Source organism: Manis pentadactyla, chromosome 12 (genome assembly GCF_030020395.1).
Source record: "Manis pentadactyla isolate mManPen7 chromosome 12, mManPen7.hap1, whole genome shotgun sequence".
NCBI lineage: Eukaryota > Metazoa > Chordata > Mammalia > Pholidota > Manidae > Manis > Manis pentadactyla.
Window position 1 is genome coordinate 17347506 of NC_080030.1, and position 20970 is coordinate 17368475.

Sequence of the window (20970 nt, forward strand, 5' to 3'; positions counted from 1 at the left end):
GAAATGACCGCTCATAGGGCTGCAGTCTCCGTTTAAGGAGATGAAGTTGTTTTGGATCTAGATGTTGGTGAGGGATGCACAACATTGTGAACTAAATGTGCTAGAAGTCACTAAATTACAGTTTAAAATGGTTAAAATGATGTTATATGTGTTTACCACGATATAAAAATTTTAAATGGCATTCACGAACACTACATAGTAATGAAAAGAGGCAACACCCTCTCCTTATCACAACATGAGGAGCAAGAGAAGACAGCTCGAGGAGTGGACCCCCTGTGTGATCCTATTTATATGAAGTTCAAAACCGGGTAAAACTCACCTGCAGCGACAAAGGTCAGGGCAATGGTGGCCTTGAGGGAGGGGAGAGTCAATGAAAGTCTGAAGGAACTGCCAGGGCCTGGGAATGTCCTAGGTTCCAATCCAAGGGTCATCACCCTCATCAGCCTCCACTCCTGACATTTGTGACCTTGACCATGCCTCTGGTAAACCTTGACAAAAATGTTAAAAAAGAGAAAAGAACTGTCAGGAAAAGAAAAGAGCACCCAGCAGTCTGGAAGGCCAAGAGTTCTGTTTTCCTGACGCGCGCCATCGCCTGACCCCGCTGCCAGCCGTGAATCAGTCACGCAGCTGAGAGTGGACAGAGGCAAGAGGCAGCAACCTGAGTCCAGGGCTTGGGGTTTCAGAAATGGTTCCTGGATGCTTCTTTATCTCTGGGGAAATGCTCCCCACTCTCCCCACGTCAAAGTCTCAATCTGGGAACAACCTAGGTAATGAAGGGCAGCAGCAGGCTGATCCTGCCTCCCAGAACTTCTCATTTCTGTCTTGATTTGTTTTGTACACCTGCAGAGACAGAGGGTGCACCTCCAAGAGAGACAACTCAGCGTCTCCTGGGCTTGGACAGTTGTCAGAAAGTTTGGTGCAACATGATTTTTTTTTGGACAGGGAAACCTCAGGACTTCAGAACACTCAGAACATCAGCCCCCAGAGGCCTAAGGACGGACCCTTCCCACCCAATCAGACCCCACCTCACAGAAAAACGTCTTGACACCTCAGGGCCCTTTAAGACCAACTAGAATTAATACCAGCAATCATGACTAACAGCCTTAGCAGGAGAGCATAGACTTCAGTCAAAAAGTCCTGGGTTGAAGTTCTGACCCAATCAATGAATACACATGAATGAATGAAAGAATGAATGGTGGGCAAATGGGCTTTTCACTCCCATTCTACAAGTCTTTACCATGCATTTCCAGGACACCCAGCCTTGTCCTGCAAAAGGCCACGACCCCAGAGAGGTTTCAGCCTGGTCTGGCCTCCAACAAGCTTCCAGCCTCGTGGGAGAGATAGAGCCTGACATGGACGCTCTCACTCTTATTATTGCTCAGACCAATAAGAAGTCACATGTAGCCAGGACATTGAGAAAGGAGCCAAGGAGGAGGAGGGATCAGGGTAGAGGAAGGATGCCAAGCCCAAAGAGAGAGGAAGTGGAGTTCCAGAATGTTAGACGGCATGTGACCAGCGACTGTTACACACTGACCAGGCAGGAAGTTGGGCTCAACAACCTAGATAATGAAGGGCAGCAGGGGGCTGATCCTGCCTCACAGACCTTTTCATTTCTGTTTTGATTTGTTTTGTATACCTCCAGAGATGGGGAGGTGTAGTGTGCAGCACGTTTTCTTTGGGTGACATGAGAGAACAAATAACACAGACAACACAGACAGACAATGGCTGCAGCCCGGATGTGGCGCAGCACTTTTATTTTTATACTGCCTTTCTCGGACCTCAGCCAAGTGCTATACTCATCTTTCCCTTCTCCCGGGGGGACAGGCCAGAGCACCTTGTTGATTTTCTTAACGTCTGCCCAGTAAGCAGGGGCAGTGTTTTCACACGTCCTCAAGGTCTCCCTGTTTTCAGAGTGAGGCTTCTTGCTGGCTCATTTCAAAGACAAGATATGCTTCAGTGGGCAGATAACGTCCAAGGACGGCACCAGTTGTTCTCAAGCTAGTGCTTTCCCACGCTGTGTTCAGACATGGGGGAAGGTGCTTTGCCATTCCGCATTCAGACATGTGAGAAGACAAAGGCCATCCCCATCAGGGAGGTCACTCCCAAGAAAGACAGCCCAGCCCTTCCTGGGCATGGGCAACCGTCAAAAAGTTTGATGCAACATGACATTTCAAGTAGTAGCCACCATAGGTAAAAGGGCTGGGTGAGATTTCTGGGGGGAAGGAGGGATACCCATGTGACCCTGGCAGTCCCTGCCACAGGCTGGATCTGGAATCAGACCCACTTGGGTATGAATCTCCTCTCTACCACTTAGGGGCCTGGTGACTTCATCTCTCCAAGCCTGGCTTCTCTCCTTTGACATGAACATAGTAACAGCAACTGGAGTAAAATGCTGGCACACAGTAAATGAGTAAGTGCATTGCTCTGCTCTGGGCGCAGAGTGCTCCAGAACATATCCCAAACACACCTGTGCTTGCCTACCTCTAAAACTGTGCCCTTAACCCTAATTTCTGTCTCACATGCTCTTGCTCTATGACCCACACCTGGCAAACTCCTACACATCCCTCAAAGCCCTACAAGATACATTTCCTTTCTCTGTACAAGCCCTGAGCCGGGAAGCTGGGAGCATCTGGGCCTAGTTCTGATTGGGCCCACTGTGATGTGATGTGAGTTCCTGAGGGCAATTCACCAGGATTCTGCTTGGTATGTGGTGGGCTGGCGGTCAAAGCTTGTGGAATTAATGGATGCCTGGATGGGTGGGTGAATGCACGAATGATCATTTGGAAGGGGGTGCCCAAAGCGAAGACCCAAGAGCCTGCCAACCACTCGGCACTCACATCGCCACCTCCCACACCCTCAAAGGGCCCACTTCGGCAAAGGGGGGCTTCCGGGAGGGGTCTTCAGCCCTTCCGGTCCAGCCCCTTTAAGGGGCGGAGCCAGAGGGACCGACGCTCGGATCGCCGGGGCGGTGCAAAGATGGCGGCGAGGGCTCCGGCGACGGCCGCGGGCCCTGGAGTGGCTGAGACCCCGAGCTCGCTGCTGCTCGTGGTGGGCGGCGAGTGCGGGAGCCCGGGGCTGCTGGCCTATGTGCTGGAGGAGCTCGAGCGAGGTCAGACCGGCGGGGGACACAGGGCCAGGGGGGAGGGAGGAAGGGAGAGGGGCGGGGCCTCGCGTCTGAGGCCGGGGGCCGGGCCGGGGGCGGCGGACCGAGGGGGCCTGGGGCTCGGTCACCCTCACCGATGGGCGCCTACGGAGGAAGCGGCACGCGGGCCAGCGTTGGGCTGCTCCGCCCCGACTGCGTGCAAACCGGGGAGGGGACACGGGTCCGGGTTTGGGAGCCGCGCGAGACCAAAAAGACAACAGCTTCGCTTCCCGCCCGCCCGGCCTGCCGAGGGGAGGGCGGGGTCGCGTCGAATCTCCCAGTCTTAAGCAGCCCGGGTATCCTGGCCTGGGTATGCTGGCCGAAGGAGAAGGGACAGCCAGGCCCCAGTTTCCGTTGCTCCTGCTAATTGCGGTGTGGGCGGGCGCGGCCTGCCCAGGGGATTTGGCATCTGGGGAGGTGAGTCATAGGTGCACCTGCAAGGTTCACCTGCAGCCTCTTGGCACGGTGGGGCCTGGGGCGTGGTGTGCCCGCACCCTGTTAGGAGGGCATTATTCCTTCGTCACTCAGATCCGCTCTGCCTGTGGCCCATCGCCTGTGAAGTGGGATGGCAGCACACGCCTCCGCTCACGTGTTTGGGGCGTGTTCCCCCGCAGGGCATGATAAGCAGGCTCATCCCTGCCCTCAGGGGCTAAGAGTCTGTGAGAAGTTGGATCCAAAGGGAGTGAGCAGACAAACAAGTTTTAAGCATGTGTGGCGTCTGGAGTACTCTGAAGGATGCAAAGGGTGGGGTTGCAGGGGACGGGCCTCCCAACGGTGGGAACAGCTGGTCCAGGCTAAGAAGTGGGAGTGTTCCTGGCAGGGCAGGGGGAGATAGTGGATGGGACAAGGTGACCGTATGAGGAGGTGGGGTCTTTCTTGCCGATGATCTGCATCTTCTCTGTAAGGTACCACGTTTCAGTCTGGGCTTTTTGATGCAGACATAGTGAGATCCAAGAGCGTGTTGGGTGGTTCTGAGTCTTCTGGCTGGCTCCTGCAGGGACAGGTTTGGTGGGGAGGGGGCTGGGGCTGCTTCTACGCCAGGATGCTAGTTATTGAAACTTTCTGGGAGCTGGGGAGCCTGGCTGATTTCCCTCCTCGTTGCTCTCCTTCCCCTCGACCAGGCATCCGGTCCTGGGACATTGATCCTGGCATCTGCAGCCTTGATGAGCAGCTCAAGGTCTTCGTGTCCCGGCACTCGGCTACCTTCTCCAGCATTGTGAAAGGTGAGGCTCGGGACCCCATGTGCTCCAGCTGCTCCCCTTCTTTGGGCAAGCGTTCTGTGAGCACCAGCTATATGCCAGGCTTGGGGGTTGGGGATGGCTGTAAACAACAACAGTAATAATATAGCTGAGATCTTCCAGGTGCAGAGCTGTGTTGCACCCTGACCCAGTGCTACTTCCCTTGGCCATCAACATCCCACAGGGCAGGAACTTGTGTTCTCGGTCACCTGAAGTAAGGGGACAGGGGAGACCTCTGAAGAGGGGGCATTTTGGGTAAGAAGCAGCTAGGGCTGGTCTGTCAGGTGGAGAGAATGGCCCAGGCAAAGGTTCAGGACATTTGGAAAGTGAGGGGCAGCTGAGTGGGCCTGGAGGGTGAGTGTGGGCCCCGTGTGGCGGGGCCTGTGTCTTGTTCACGGCCCTGACCCCCTTAGGCTGGGTAGGTGCTTAAAGGTGGAGAGCTGATAAAGAAGAAGCAAGACTGAGGAGGGGTAGGGATGCCTGATCCACCCCACACAGCCTGTGGTGACCCAGGGTAAAAAGAGCAGCTGCTGGGTGGGGTCCAGGTACCACCTGCAGCACCCTCATGCCCCAGCCGGCCTGTTGAGTCACCCCTAGACTGCTGCGGGAGAGGAAGGAAGTGTCCGTCGCCTCATTGTCCCAGTGGTTCCGGGTGGCTTCCTGACCCCCAGCAGGATGGGGGAAGACTGGAAATCCCATCTGCGCTGTGTGACCTTGGCAGCCACTTCCCCTCTCTGTGCCTTGGTTTCCCCACCTGAATGGGGCAACATCCAGATGTCATAAGAAGCATGTGATAAACTGATAAAGGCTGACCAATACCAGAGGGTCCTGTCCCTCCAGTTTTGGGGCTTGGTGCTCCCTGTTTGAAATGTTTGAAGCACCTCTGGGCTTTGGAGGGATAGACCAGGCTTCGTTCGGATTCCAGAATCAACCCCGCTCCCCTCTCCAGGGCCCTGAGGCCTCCCTGCCCTTGGCCCCCTATACTGCCCCCCACTCCAGCCCCACCCACCATTTCCTGACCTTCAGACACAGTGAGCCCAGGCCTGCCTCAGAGCCTTTACCCACGTTGGGCTATCTAACTGGTGTACCCGTACGGGCCTTCCCTGCATTAGGCTCGCAGACTGTAGAATGGGGGTGATGATGGCGTCCCACACAGGGCTGCCAGCTGCAGAGGGGGCCCTGTGAGCAGGGGGGGTCATTGTGTTCACAGTGTGAAGCCTGCTGGGGTTTCCTATTCTTGCACCATCCAGATCTGCAGGTCTACCATGCATCTCTTGATCCCTGATGACCCCCTGGCTGGGGTTTCCCAGAAGCAGAATCCTGGAGGGGCTTGTGGCTGCCTGGGGTCACACAGGGAGACAGGGTTGATCCTGGGCCCACCTGACTCAGCCCCAAACTCATAGGGCCTGATTCCTTCCCAGGCCAGCGGAGCCTACACCACCGAGGAGACGCTTTGGAGACCCTGGTCCTTCTGAACCCATCAGACAAGTCCCTCTGCGAAGAGGTAGGGAACCATCAGCTCCTGCAGGTTGTGGGCTACTGGAACTGGCACCATCCTGCATCCTAACCTCCTGTGGCCTTGGCTTTATGCTGCCTGAAATCCTTGCCTCCCATGGCATTGCCCCTTCCCTCAGGAAGCCTCCCCAGATGGGTCCAGCCTCAGCTTATTCCCTCCTCAGGGGTGATGATAGGAGTAGGTAAAGTCAGAAACGGCTGGAGTTTGGCAGGAAGGAATGGCTGGAGGCAGAAAGGCAGGACCCAACTGATGTTTGTATCTTATGCCTTACCTCTGGCTGGGCCCCAGTGGTTGTCTGAATTGACTTCTGAATGTTTCTGGCTTCTGAATGTCTGTGCCCACCTCCTAGTTATCTGTGTGAATGATCAGCAAGTCAGAGCCCCACGGCACCCCTCTAGAGAAGCTTGTACAGGCTGATCGCACTGATTAAAAATGTTTCCCTTTTGTTCTCTCAAGAGGCTCTGAAGGAGACAGAGCCAGACACAGATATCCTCTTCCCCGTGGTACTGGGGATGGGCCAGAGGGAGCCCAGGAAGGGTATGGAGGGCTTCCAGGAGGAGGGAACACTAGAGCCCATCTTTGTGGATTTTAGGGAGGGCCCAGCAGAGGGCCCAGAGGCAACCCTTCCAGCTTCTAGTTGAGCACTGGCCTGGCCATGGGGTGGGGACAGGAGTGGGGTGGTTGTATGCAGGTTGAGTCTGAGGGCCACCCCAAAGTGGGGTGCTGACTGTGTCACTGCACAGAACAGGGCCTTTGACACTCTCCCCCTCCCTCAGCTCCGGAACCTTCTGCTGGACCCTGCCCCCCACAAGCTGCTGGTGCTGGCCGGGCCTTGCCTGGAGGAGACAGGGGAGCTGCTGCTGCAGTCGGGGGGCTTCTCCCCCCGCCACTTCCTCCAGGTCCTGGGGGACAAAGAGGTAAGCTACTCCCTCTGCACCCTGCCTCCCTGGCTCTGAATTCTGCCACCTCCCCTTTGGGCTGTGAGGCCCCAGTGACCTGCTGTCCCCCTGACTACCATCCCCTCCTCTGCTGTGGGATGCTGATGGTGACACACGTCCCTCCTGTTGTCAGGACCCAGTCCCATCACCTCGTACAGTGTGTGGTCTGAGGCAGGGACTCTGTAGATCAGCAGACATCCCGGAGGCCTCAGGCTACCCCCAGATTCCAGGTGCCAGCTAGGATGGAGCTAAATGAGGTCTCTTTTGGAGCCTTTAGTCAGGTGGGGCAAATGAGCAAAAAACTCTGGCAAATCATGTTTTCACATTGTAGTGAGTGATAAAATGATGGTGAGGTAAGAGCCAGGAACAGAGTTGGGGGCTGTGGAAGGCCTCCCTGGAGGGAACTGGGCTCTTGGGGGCCAGAACAGCATGTGCAAAGGCTCTGGGGCAGGGAGAGTGAGCAGTTGCGTGGGGAAGTGGGGGGACAGGTGGTGAGGCAGGACCATGGGCGAACATGGGCTGTCGGAAGGCCTGGGTTTTGTCCTGATGACACAGTTGAACAAGGGACTGTCCCTGCCCCAGGAAGTAGGACGGGTATCCTTGCCAAGTTTTCCCAAGGGCCTGGGTGTTGTCTGGCTTCCGGTGGCCCCCCTAACCATCCCTGTTCCTACAGATCCGGGACCTCCTGGCCTCCACACCTCCACCTACAGACCCACCCAAGCTCACCATCACCTGTCCGACCTTTGGTGACTGGGCCCAGCTGGCCCCTGAAGTGCTCGGCCTCTGGGGTGTGCTCCAGCTGCAGTTAAACCCGCCTGTGCAGCTGCCGGCTTCCGAGGGCCTGCATGAGTTCCTGGAGTATGTGGCGGAGGCACTGGAGCCGCCATCCCCCTTTGAGCTGCTTGAGCCACCAGCCTCTGTGGGCTTCCTCAGGCTCGCCCGGCCCTGTTGCTACATCTTCCCTGGCGGCCTGGGTGACGCCGCCTTCTTCGCCGTCAATGGCTTCACGGTGCTGGTCAACGGCGGCTCAAACCCCAAGTCGAGCTTCTGGAAGCTGGTAAGGCACCTGGATCGGGTGGATGCTGTGCTGGTGACCCACGCGGGTGCAGACAGCCTCCCTGGCCTCAACAGTCTGCTGCGGCGTAAGCTGGCGGAGCGTGACGAGGCGGCGGCCGGCGGGGCCTCTGAGGATGAGAAGCTGCGTCGGCTCATCTCACCCAGCCTGGGTGTCGTGTTCCTCAGTGCCCGCGCCGCTGCCTCGCGTCTGGTGCGTGGTGAGGATGAGGCGGAGCTGGCCCTGAGCCTCCTGGGCCAGCTGGGCATCGCTCCTCTGCCCCTGAACCGCGGGCCACTGCCGGCAGAGCCCACGGTGCTCTTCCAGAAGATGGGCGTGGGCCGGCTGGATATGTATGTGCTGCACCCGCCCTTGACCGCTGCTGACCGCACACTGGCCTCTGTGTGCGCCCTGCTGGTGTGGCACCCCTCGGGCCCCACAGAGAAGGTGGTGCGTGTGCTCTTTCCTGGTTGCACACCACCCGCCCGCCTCCTGGACAGCCTGGTCCGCCTGCAGCACTTAGGGTTCTTGCGGGAGCCTGTGGTGACCCCCCAGGACCTGGCAGGGCCTCGGCGAGCTGAGAGCAAGGAAAGCGTGGGCTCCCGGGATAGCTTGAGGAGAGAGGGCCGGACTATGGCCCCCGCACGGCCTGCCCAGGAGCGCGCTGGGGCAGCACGGAAGGTGATGGCCCAGGCTGAGGCTCCTCGCAGGGTTGAGAAAGAAGCCAGGCCCCCCAGGGAGGTGAAGAAGGAACCCAAGCCAAGTGTCCCTCGGGCCCAGCCCCGGGAGGTGCGCCGGGCAGCCTCCGCTGTCGTCAGCACCAAGAAGGCAGGAGCCCAGGCGGTCCCCAAATCCCGCAGAGCGCCCAACAGCCCCCGCCCGGGTGTCCCGCTGCCCAAGAATGGGCCCCGCAGTCCCCCCAGCTTCCGGTGTGGAGACGGCAGCCCCCACAAGGAGGCCTGCAGCTCCCCCGCCCCCCAGCTGGTGGCCACGCCCAGCCAGGAGAGCAGTCTGGAGCTGGGGCCGAGCCCAGCCAGGGAGGACTGCGGCGGCACGGCCGGGGAGACTCTGGAGCTGCTCTTGTCCACGAGCAGCCCCCGGCCCTGCACACCCTCACCTGCCGGAGCCCCCCAGGACCAGGCTGAGGGCAGCGGGCGGCTGTCCCTGAGCCCACTGCGGGGCGGGGAGGCTGGGCCGGATGCCTCGCCCACGGTGACCACACCCTCGCTGCCTGCCGAGGTTGGATCCCCGCACTCCACGGAGGTGGACGAGTCTCTGTCCATCTCCTTCGAGCAGGCACTCCCGCTGCCGCCCGCTGCCTCAAGCGAGGCCGGGCTGAGCCTCCCTCTTCGCGGCCCCAGGGTGCGGCGCTCAGCGTCCCCACACGATGTGGACCTGTGTCTGGTGTCGCCGTGCGAGTTTGAGCACCGCAAGGCAGTGCCCATGGCACCAGCACCCGCCTCCCCCGGCAGCTCGAACGACAGCAGCGCTCGGTCCCAGGAGTGGGCAGGGGCCCCAGGGGCCGAGGAGACCCCGCCCACGTCTGTCAGTGAATCCCTGCCCACCCTGTCTGACTCGGACCCCCTGCCTGCCGCCCCCGGCCCCACGGACTCGGATGAGGACATGGAAGGCTTAGGGGTCCCTGGCTGCGACCCGCTGCCCGAGCCTCTCAAGTTTCCCCCACCGCTGCCTACCCCGCCCAGCATCTGCATGGTGGACCCTGAGATGCTGCCCCCCGAGCAGGCCCAGCTGACGGAGGGCCTCGGTCGCACCCGGAAGCCCCTGGCTCGTCCCAGCCCTGGCCGTGCTGTCCCCAAAGCTGCTCCAGTGACCACTGCCAAAAGCAAGGGGCTGGTTGGTGGGGACCGGGCCAGTCGGCCACTCAGCACCCGGACTGAGCCTGGTAACAAGGGAGGTCGGGCACCGCTATCCAGGAAGTCCTCAGTTCCCAAGACGACAACTTGGGGCCCATCTGGTAAGTACCTGGGGCCTGGAGTCCTGAGTCAGGTTACCAGCCCAGGACCTGTTCTCTGTTTGCTGTGTGTCCTCAGCCGCACCTGCTACCCTTCCTGGGCCTCAGCCTCACCAGTAAAACAGAAGCTCTGGCCTCACTCTATAAGCACTTGAAATGCTGAGGCACTTAAGCAGAGGCATCAGTGGAACCATAAAGTGAGCTTCTGTCATCTTGAATTTGCTAGTTGACCACAGTAAGCAAAATGAAATGGGCAAAGCTAACTTTAGTAGTATATTTTATTTAACTCCTTTGTATTCTCAAGGTTCCCAAGACCACCCCTGGGTTTATGTTGGATGTTTGGTTAGGAGGACCCGGCATGTGGTCATAGTTGTGGCTGAGATGCGTCCGAGTGAAAGGACCCAGAGCAGACATTACAAAGGGAGGAAGCCTGGGGGTCGAGGTCAGGGGAGTCCTGGGAAAACCCAGCACAAGATTCTGGAGTATTCTCCCGGTGGGGTCACACACTATGGGCTTAATTCCATGAGGAAGGAGGTGTGATGGCCTGTCTGAAGTGTCTGCCAGGCAGGTTCATTAGAGACCCAGCACCCAGGGTTTCTGTCGGGCTGGTCGTGCTTGCGCCTTCTGTTTGGCACAAACCAGAGTTCCAGACTCATCAGAAATGGGAAAGCAGGTGTTCGGCATATGCCGTGTTTTTGTGCAGACAGCACAGCCTCCTTGAGCTGCCCTTCTCATTTGCAGGGTGGTGGGAACCTTTCAGAAATCTACCACCAGCCAAGAGCCGACCAGTAGGCAAGGCTTTCTAAGGATAGCCTGCTGTGCCAACTTCTTTCTCCAGTTTTCTTTAACTGTGATGAAATACGTAACAAAATTTAGCCATCACCATCTCTGAGTGTACTATTCAGTGGCATTAAGTCCGTTCACACTGTTGTACAACAGTTACCACCCTGCGCCTTCAGAACCCATTTCATCTCGCAAAGCTGAACCTGTCCCCTGAAGCCCTACCTCCCCTCCCCCTCTGCCAGCCCCTGGCACCCACCATTCTACCTTCTGTCTCTTATCAGTGTGACTCCTTTAGGGAGCTCCTTTAAGTAAAATCATATAATAGTTGTCTTTTTGAGACTGGCTGATTTCACTCAGCATGATGTCCTCAAGGTTCGTCCATGCTATAGCATGTCAGAATTTCCTCCCCTTGCATAATGCTCCGCTGTACGGGCACCGTATTTTGTTGAACCCTTCATCCATTAACGGATGCTTGAGTTGTTTCCACCTTTTGGCTGTTGTGAATAATGCTGCTGTGAACATGGCTATGCAGGTAGCTCTCGCACGGCCCTGCTTTTCAGCTCTTTGGGGTACATACCCAGAAGTGGGATTTCTAGATCAAATGGTATTCTATTTTTAATTTTGTGAGGAACTGTCCTACTGTTTTGCATAGTAGCTGCACCATTTTATACCCACCAAAAGTGCACAAAGATTCCAATTTCTCCACAGCCTCACCCATACTTAAACTTTCTACTTTTTTGATAGTAGCCCTTCTGACAGGTGGGAGGTGGTAACTCACTTTTGATTTTCATTTCCCTAGTAATTAGTAATGTTAAGCATCCTTTCCATGTGTTTGTTGGCCATTCGTTTCTCTGGAGAAATGTCTGTTCAAGTTGCCTGTTGTTAAATCAAGTTATTTGCCATTTTGTTGCTGGGGGTTGTGAGGTTCTGTGTATATTCTGACTATTAACCCATTATCAGGTATATGACTTGCAAATATTTTCTCCCATTCTCCGTGTTGCTTTTTACTACTGATAGGTATCCTTTGCACAAAAGTTTTTAATTTTCATAAAGTCCAGTTTGCCTATTTTGTTTTCCATGCTTTTGGTGTCATATCCAAAAAATCACTGCCAGCTCCAGTGTCAGGAAGCTTTTGCCTTATGTTTTCTTAGAGTTTTATAGTTTTAGCTCTTACATTTTGCTCTCTGATCAATTAAGTTATTTTATATGTATGGTGCTAAATAAGGGTTCAACCTCATTCTTCGGCATGCCGAGATCCCATTTTCCCAGCACCATTTATTGAAAAGACTCTCCTTTCCCCACTGAATGGTCTTGGCCCCCTTGTCAAAAATCATTTGATCATATATGTGAAGGTTTATTTCTGGGTTATTTTATTGCATTAATCTGTATGTTTGTCTTTGTGTTAATACCACACAAATCTTGATTACTGTCCCTTTGTCCTAGGTTTAGAAATCAGGAAATGTGGGTCTTCTAACTGTTCTTTTTCAGTTGTATCTTGGCTTTTTGGGGTCCTTGGAGATTCCATATGAATTTTAGGATTGATTTTTCTAATTCTGAAAAAAAAAAAAGAAAACATCATTGAGACTTTGATAGGGATTGCATTGAATGTGTAGATCACTTTAAGTAGTGCTGACATTTTAAGTCTCCCAATTCACAAATATAGGATGTCTTTCCATTAATTTATATCTTCTTTAATTTCCTTCAGCAGTATTTTTTAATTTTCATGGAGATATTTTATTTCCTTGGTTAATTCCTAAGCAGTTTATTCTTTTTGATGCTCTTGTAAATGGGATTGTTTTCTTAATTTCGTTTTCAAATTGTTTCATTGTTAATGTTTAGAAATGCAACCGATTTTTGTATCCAGGTGCTTCCCTGAATTCATTCATTCTAACAGATTGTGTGCACATGTCAGTGTGTGTAATCTTTATTTTTACCTATAATCCCATATCATCTGTGATCAGAGGTTATTTTTTCCTTTCCAATGTGGATACCATTTCTTTTTCTTGCCTAACTGCTCTGGCTAGAACCTTCCAGTATGTTGTTTCACTAGAAGTAGCAAAAGCCAACATCATTACCTTGTTCCTGATCTTAGAGAAAATGCCTTCAGTCTTTCACCATTGAGTGTGATGTGAGGTGGGTTTTTCATACATGGCTTTTATTATGTTAAGGTAGTTTCTTTCTATTCCTAGTTTGTGGAGTGTTTGTATCATGAAAGAGTGTTGAATTTTGTTAAACGCCTTTTCTTTGTTAACTGAAATAATGGTATGGCTTTTTCCTTCATTGTTAATGTGGTGTATTATATTGATTTTTCATATGTTGAGCCATCCCTTCAACCCAGGGAAAAATCCCACTGAGTCATAGTATCTAATCCTTTTAATATGCTGCTGAATTTGGTTTGCTCGTATTTTTTTGAGGATTTTTGCATGAGTGTCACCAGATGCAGTGGTATGTAGTTTTCGTTTTTTGTAGTGTCTTTGTCTGACTTTTATATCAGAGTATTGCTGGCCTCATAGAATGACATAGGAAATGTTATTGCTTCTTCAGTTTTTTTGGAAGAGTTTGAGAAGGATTCATGTTGTTTATTCTTGAAATGTTTGGTTGAAGCCCAGGAGGTTTTTAATGATTGATTCAGTATCCTTGCTAGTGATAGGTCTGCTCAGACTTAGTTTTTGTGATTCAGTCCTGGTAGGTTTGTGTTTCGAGGAATTTGTACAATTTGTTGTAGGTTGCCCAGTTGTTTGTGTGTAGTTCATAGTACTTTCATAATGCTTTTTGTTTCTGTAGAATCAGAAGTAATGTTGCCACTTTCATTTCTGATCTTAACTGATTTAAGTCTTTTTTCTTAATCTAGCTAAAGATTTGTCAGTTTTGTTAATCTTTCTGAAGAACCAACTTTCAGCTTTGTTTGCTTCAGTGTTACTTTTCTACTCTCAATTTTTAATATTTCCGATCTATATATTTTCTTTTTTCTAGTAGCTTTGGATTTACTTTTGCTTTTTCTAGTTCCTTAGGTTTTGAAGTTAGATTGTTGAGATACTCTTTATTTATATAAGCATTTCTAGGTATAAACGCCCCCATTTATCACTGCTTTTTCTCAAAGAGATTCTCTTTTTCTTTCAGTAGTTTGATTCTCATGTGTCTCTGTGGGTTTTTTGGAAGTCATCCTCTGTGGAAGTTGGTCGAGTTTCTTGGATGTTTATATTAACATATAAACAAATATGTAATCAAATATGGGAAGTTTGGGGCCGTTATGTCTTCATATATCTTTCTGCCCCTCTCTCGCCTCTTTCTGGGACTCCCCACATCCCCATGTGCATACGGGTACCCTCGATGGAGTCCCACTGTCCCTTAGACTGTTAACTCCCTCCAGCCTTTTTCCTTTCTGTTCCTTAGACGTGATAATTTCCATTGCCATATCATCAAGGTTGCTGATTCTTCTGCCCATTCAAATCTTTAGTTCCTCTAGTTATTGTACTTTTTAGCTGTTGAATTCCTTTCTGGTTTATTCTTGTGTTTTCTGTCTCCTTCTTGATATTTCTCATTTGTTCATAGACCATTTTCTTGACCTTTTCCACGTCTCCCTTGATTTCTTTGAGTCTCTTTAAGCCCGCCGTTTGGTCTTCCTCAGGGATGGTTTCTGTTAATTTTTTTTTTTCCTTTGAATGGGCCACACTGCCTGTTTCTTTGTAGGCCTTGTGGCTTTGTTATTCTTTGTTTTTGTCTTTTGGGGTTGGGGCGGGTTTAGTTGAAAACTAGATGTTTGAATTAATAACGGGAAGAAGCCCTGGTGATCCAAATCTCCCCTTGCCTAGGGTAGGTTTGCGTAACTTGTTTGTTTGGTGGTGTTTAATTGTCGTGTGCCGGGGATCCGAGTGAGGTGTAAACTTCAGGTGTCCTGGGTCCGGTATGAGCCTGCACCTTTCCCTGCACCCACCATGTGGGTGACTCACCCAAGTTCCCCCGTATGTGTGCTTGCTTTGGAATCCTAGTCCTTGAATGCCTGGCTCCCAGAAGGGCAAAAAGACAGGAGGGTGGGGGAGAAGAAGTGTTCCACCCTGTAACTCTCTCCTTAATCACTTCAGCCTGATGGGGAGGGGCTGCCAGCACAGTTGCCCTCTGGCCGGGAGACAGGTTCCTTGTGCCGCCCACTGCACCATCATCCCAGCATCCTCTGCTGCATCCACTCTTTACGGCATGCTATTTCAAAATACTGCAATGTGTAATTAATGTAAAGACTTACTAGACAGTCCCCTTTTCCACGCTGAGCCTTGGGTGCCTGCACGTGTTTTGCTGTCCACACTCAGCTCGCACCTGCCATGTCCCAGCGCTCAGCAGCCACTGCATGGGGCAGACCTAGAACTACCCGGGGATGGCGGCGGAGAGCAGTGGCGACGATGGCATTACCACCTGTAGCTCTTGTTCACTGAGCACGTGCTCACCTTCCCGAGTACCTGGCTGGTCCTGCCCTCCCAGGGGTGACTGCTGTGTCCAGCTTCTCTCCCAACATGGCCTGTCCTCGGCTCCTTTCCCCCGCGGTCTCTTGACTTTCTCCTGGCCTCCGTGCCTGCCTGAGCTGCCGCTGCTTGTCCTCATTAGGCAGATTCCTTTGACAGGTCAGGAGTTACCAGCACAGTGGCAGGGGGAGGGTGGCCACCCAGGGCCTGTTGAGTAAAGCCAGCACCTGGAGGCAGGGAGTTGTCGGAGACCCCGTCTGCTGGGGTGTTTGGCCTCTTTCTGGAGACCACAGTCTTGTCCACTCAGGGCTTCCTGTTCCCACTGCCTCCAGTAAGCTGACCTTCTGTGCTGGTGTCAGCAAACCATGTGTCTTCAAAGACCAGAGAGTATACATTTCCAGCTTTGCAGGCCAGGTAGTCTGTCCATCAAAACTTCCTGTAGTGCAAAAGCAGCTCAGTAAGGAACTGAACAGGCACTCTGGCATACTGCAGGTATAAAAGCCGGTGGTGGCCGCATTTGGTCTGCGGGCTGTGGCTTGCTGGTTCCTGCTCTACCCTGTCCTCCTGTCCTGCAGCTCTGCCCATGGTCCCCTCCTTCTCTTTGCTCTTCCACTTCCGGCGTTCCTGTCACCCCTGTACCTCCATAGCCACGGGGCCTTCCTCTTCCTGAGGCTGACCTCAGGGTCCTTGCCGCTGCTATCCTGCTATGAGCGAGGGATACTGCCAGACCAAAGCTATGGGTTTCATTCATTCTGCAGATGCCCTGTCCGCCCTCTGAGCCCACACTTTGAGCTGGTGGTTATGATTATCAGACACCAACTCTGGCAGGCTTACTGTGCCAGAGACCCAGCTGTGTCCTCAATTGGTTAATTGTGAGTTCCCTAGCCTGGGGGTGGTGGCCTCAACCCCTTTCATAGGCCCTGGGTTCAGGGCCACGGATGACAGTGTTGCCCGTTGCCCTTTGGGGCAAAGATGTTTGTGTCTTGTCCCCAGTGAGGCCCTGGCGCCCAAGGGAGCTTGAGAAATGCCTCTTGAGTCACTGAATGGATGGATGCTGCAGCAGAGTGTTTCAGGTACTGGCTGCTTTCGGAGCTCAGGCTCCACAGCCCCCTCTTCCAGAAAGCCCTCCCTGACTGGCCCCTCCTACACGTCTTCCCCCCCAGTCCTGGGCATATCTGTGTCCAGGGGCAGCCAGTCCCGGCACTGAGGGGTGTTTGAAGAGTTCTTTGAGTAACTGCCCATGCCAGGGAGTTTGTCAGCCATAGAACAGTGAGGTCAGGCCTCCCGCCGAGGAGAGAGCCACGTAGAGAGGCGCAGGCCGGCTGGGAGCTGCTTCCTGTTACTGGGAGCTCATGACTGACCCCGTCCCTCTTGTCTGAAGGGTCAGCTGGCAGCCGGCCAGGTGGGTCAGCAGCCCCGTCCGGCTCCCCTGTCTACCTCGATCTGGCCTACCTGCCCAGTGGGGCCAGCGCCCGCCTGGTGGATGAGGAGTTCTTCCGGCGAGTGCGTGCGCTCTGCTATGTCATCAGTGGCCAAGACCAGCGCAAAGAAGAGGGCATGCGGGCTGTCCTGGATGCGCTGCTGGCTGGCAAGCAGCAGTGGGACCGTGACCTCCAGGTGCATGACCACCCCTGGGCCTCATTCTTGGCACAGGGTGGAGTCCAGGGCTTCCTGGTGTCTTCCTGTTGATCCCACAGTCCTATCACAGTCCTATGACGTCTGTGTGACCTTCATTTACCTAAGGGGGTGGGGGGAGGGAGGAGGTTCTCAAAGAGACCAGCGGAGTGCCCAAGGTCATGGACACTCTTCTGTGACGTCTTCCTCAGCTGCCTGCAGCTGCTGGGATGAGGATGTGAGTGGGACCAGTTTGATCAAACCCCCCTGCCAGGAGAATTGGCCAGGAGGAGTTAAGTGGTGTGTGGGGTGTCTACAAAGCAGGACAGTTTAGAATTGACCCAAGAGCTGAGGTCTTCCCAAAGGCAGCCTTGAAACGGAGCTTTGAGGGGTGAGGCACATTTGGGGAGGAAGGAACTACCTGTTCAGCACCCAGTCCAGGAAGCCTGCAGTCCCTGCTCTCCTGAAGCTTATAGAGCAGCTGGGAGGGAGGGGCCCGGGTGTGGGACAGAGTGCAAGCGAAGACTCAGAAGTGGGAGCAAGCTTGGTGCGGCCAAGGAGCCCCAGGGAGGCCTGCAGAGGGGTGGGCAGGTTGGCCGGAAGTGTGATGTGGGGTTGATGAGGGACTCACAGAGCAGTGGCATCTATAGGGGGCCCTTGGGTGCTGTAAGGAAGAGAGGGACTCTGGGGACAGGCAGACCACCTGCTGCAGACGTCCAAGTGAGAGGGTGACAGGGCAAACAGAGGGACCTCCCTGTCAGGAATGGAGGGCAGGGGGCATGCCCCCTCACTGCCGGTTCATCACTCCCTCCCGCAGGTGACCCTGATCCCCACCTTTGACTCGGTGGCCATGCACGAATGGTATGAGGAGACGCACGCCCGGCACCAGGCTCTGGGTATCACGGTGCTGGGCAGTGACAGCACAGTGTCCATGCAAGATGAGGCCTTCCCTGCCTGCAAGGTGGAGTTCTAGCCCCACTCCCACCCACCCCCTCTGCCTAGAACCTGCCACCATCCTGAGGTTTGCCTGCGTCACAAATAAACCAGGTACTCCACTCGGCTGTGGCCTCAGTTCCTTTCTCTGGCGGGAGACCTGGCATGCCCGGCGCAGTCATCGCTGCTGCATGGTACACCACTTTGCAGGGAGTAGCTTCCGTGGAATCCCTGGTAGCCCCCAGGTCAGGCCTCTGTGTCACAGATGGGAAAACCCAGGCCCAGGGGTGGGCATGCCTCTCAGATAGTGACCACTGGCCAGTGGTGCTTGGCTGCTGACTGCAACCCTCCGGGAGGGGCCTGTTTTATGATGGGGAAGCTAGTGCCTCTGAAGGCAGCTGCCAGAACCCCACACACAAACCAGTCAGTGGCCAGGGTGAGATTTGACAACCCCTCAAAACTCATCCAAGCCCCAGCTCCCTGTACCTGTGTACAAATGGGCCCTAAATCCAGTGGTAAGCGGCCTTTTCACAGAAGAGGAGACACAGAGAGGGACAGGCTATGAAGACAGAGGCAGGTATTAGGGTGATGTGGCCACAAGCCAAGGATGCCGGGGCCCCCTGGAGCTCAGAGGCAAGGGAGGGATTCCCCTCCCTCAGCCCAGAGCTTCCTGGGGGGCTCACCCTTCCCACACCTGGACTTAAGGCTACTGGCCCCTAGAACAGTGAGAGAATAAACTCCTGCTGGGTGAAGCCCCCCAGGGTGTGGGACTTGGTGACCCTGACACACTATCGTATGTCCTAAGCGGGTCAGCACACCGCTTTCTTCCTTGGCAGCGGTGACCTGAATGACTGTGTGCCTGTGTAAGATTTTGTGGTATGGACTCCTCCGTTTGGCTGGCTGAGCCAGTGTCTTAGTGTGTTCAGCACACCACAGACTGGGCAGCTTCAACAGTGGTCATTTATTTCTCCCAGTTCTGGAGGCCAAAAGTCCAGGATCAGGGGGCCGGTATGGTTTGTTTCCAGCACACTTCCCGGCTTGCAGGTGGCTGCCTGCAGACTCTCCTCACGTGGCAAGAGAGCGCCCAAGTTCTCCTGGGTCCTTTCTTACAAGGGCACTGGGGCCTCTTTGAACCTCATGACCTCACCTAACCCTAAGCACCTCCCGAAGGCCCCCCCCTCCAGACACCACCACACTGGGGATTTGGGCCTCCCCCTACGGATCTAGAGGGCGTTCTGTGCCTGTCAGCCCGTCAATGAGCAGTGTTGTGGTAGGACTGGCCCTTGGGGTTCTTACTATGATTGCAAGATGTCCTTCAGCAACCATCAGGAAACCCTGACAAAATAAAGATTTATTACTTACAAGACCTGGAAATTAAACAGCATAGCTGGGACCACACGGCAAGGTAACAGGTAGAGGGACACAGCCTGCGAGCCTGGGGTCCTCCTTTGATTGTAGCTGAGCGGGCCTAGGGTTTCCCAGGCTCACTCTTCATTAAGCTTTAAAACAGAAGGGCAGGAATTTGAAGCATGGGAAGAGAAAAAACAAGTGGCCCACACGATCAGTTAGCAAAATCCGCCAAGATCTCTCAAACCAAGGAAGCCTCCGTGGGGGAGGTGTCCCGGCTCTATCTGGTCCCTCGGCGGCCCTGTGTTCCCTGGAGAGGGAGCTCTTTGGGAGCAGATGCCTCTGAAGCGGAGGCCTCCCAATCAAAGCTTATATCAGGCCCTTGCGTGATAAGAAAAAAAAAAACCCCACCTGTTGGGGCTTAACACTACAGGGGGCACAATTAAGTTTATAACAGTCAAGGGTCAGAGTCATCGGGCCAAGGACAAAGTTGGATTCCAGGACGGCTGCCTCGTGGGGGAGCCACCTAAACAGTCTCCAGGCATCTTCACGTGAGGCGCGAGGGCTTGACTCTGAGGGCCGGGCAGTTGGAAAGGGCAGTGGATGTCAGGAGAGCCCGTGTGTGAAGCCAAGGAAGCTGGGGCCCTCGGCCACCAAGCCCCAGGCACCCCTGGACAGAAGTCCCCACCTCACCCCACCGTGCGTGTGCCGTGGGCCCTCCTGCCTGATGTGCAGGGCGTGGACCTTTTCTCAGCCTTTCCCCTGTCGTTGCCAGGTAAGGATGGGCTTTTCAGTCCTGGGGTGGGTCACCGTCGATGTGTGTGGCTCCATCACCTGATATTTCATTTTGGCCAAAGTGACAAGTGATGGGGTCAGTCTCCTGTTGTCACTTCTTTCATTACCAGGGAAGTTTTCTAATACTTGCTTTTCATGAACTGGTTCAATTTTTTACTCATATGTTTGTTTCTTGTACATAATAATTAAAAAATAATAATTTTTTAATTGTTTAAAACCAAATAGAGTCTGCTATCTTAACATTAATATGCTTTGTGTTGCAAGCCTTCTTCCAAATTTACCTTTCAGTTTTGTTTACGCATGGTCTTGCTGTCAATGTTTTATTTCCATGGTTTTCAAACCACAGTCCTTAAATGTCTGAGGTTTGTGCTTTGAGAGGCCTTTCCTGTAGTTGGCACGGATTCTCCCATGGCTTTTTCTTTCTGTTTATAACTCCAACTTTTATTTTTATCCATCTAGGGTCTATATTGGGGATGAAGCGAGATGTAGGGATCGCCCCACCCCAAAGGGCTGACCGGTTGTCTCATGCCGAGTAGACTTGAAACAGACTCCTCCTCCTGAGTAAGATCCTGTGTGTGGGCATCTATTTCTGAATCTGCTGTAATCTGTCACCAACTTCTCTGACCATCTCTGCACAGTTTTCATTAGTGTAGCTTTGTGTGTCTTCATAGTACTTCAGACAGATCCTCCTGTATTTTTTTCCTTCATGTATTTGCAGCCATTTTCACATATTCCTCTCTCATGGGAGTTCTCGGATCTCCACAAGGTTAGGGCAAAACACATACTTAAGAAGCATTGTAAACTTCTGCTTCTGACTAGATAGCAGACTAGATTCCCAAGCTAATTCCTCAATAAAACCAATTAAGATTGCTGGATAAAAATGAGCTAAATCTATGTGCGTCAGCAGCCCAAAAAGAAGGAATGGTCAGAAGGCCAGAGCACCAGTGCGGGCAGAAGCCCCAGGAGGAAGCAGCTTTTGTGTCAGACAATGTCTGTTTGGTCTTCTGTTTCCATGGACCTTCAGGATGGTAGAGATGATCAGTCAAGACCTCAGGGCTGAAGCCGAAATCAAAATAAGATCTTCCCAGGAATGGAAAGGGCACTTGGGTATCTCCAACTTGGTGCCAGCAGGAGTGCGGAGAATCTAGTCCCATGATCTGTGACCTCACGTGAATGCATTTCCA

The 20970-nt window shown here is 53.6% G+C and overlaps 1 protein-coding gene across 3 annotated transcripts; it reads left to right on the forward strand.

The window, feature by feature from the left end:
• Positions 1 to 2757: 2757 nt before the first annotated feature.
• On the forward strand, positions 2758 to 17771 carry MAP1S (microtubule associated protein 1S). Of its 3 annotated transcripts, none has more exons than XM_036876059.2 (7): positions 2758 to 3109; positions 4264 to 4365; positions 5784 to 5884; positions 6673 to 6813; positions 7508 to 9863; positions 16479 to 16714; positions 17529 to 17771. In XM_036876059.2, exons 1-7 carry the CDS (start codon positions 2773 to 2775, stop codon positions 17682 to 17684), a joined length of 3429 nt encoding a protein of 1142 aa, XP_036731954.2. In that variant the 5' UTR covers positions 2758 to 2772; the 3' UTR covers positions 17685 to 17771. The 3 variants fall into 3 exon arrangements, with proteins under 3 accessions (XP_036731954.2, XP_036731955.2, XP_057346098.1); XM_036876060.2 differs by having other exon boundaries at positions 5802 to 5884; XM_057490115.1 differs by lacking the exon at positions 17529 to 17771 and adding an exon at positions 16091 to 16170 and having other exon boundaries at positions 16479 to 16615.
• The last annotated feature ends 3199 nt before the right edge of the window (positions 17772 to 20970 follow it).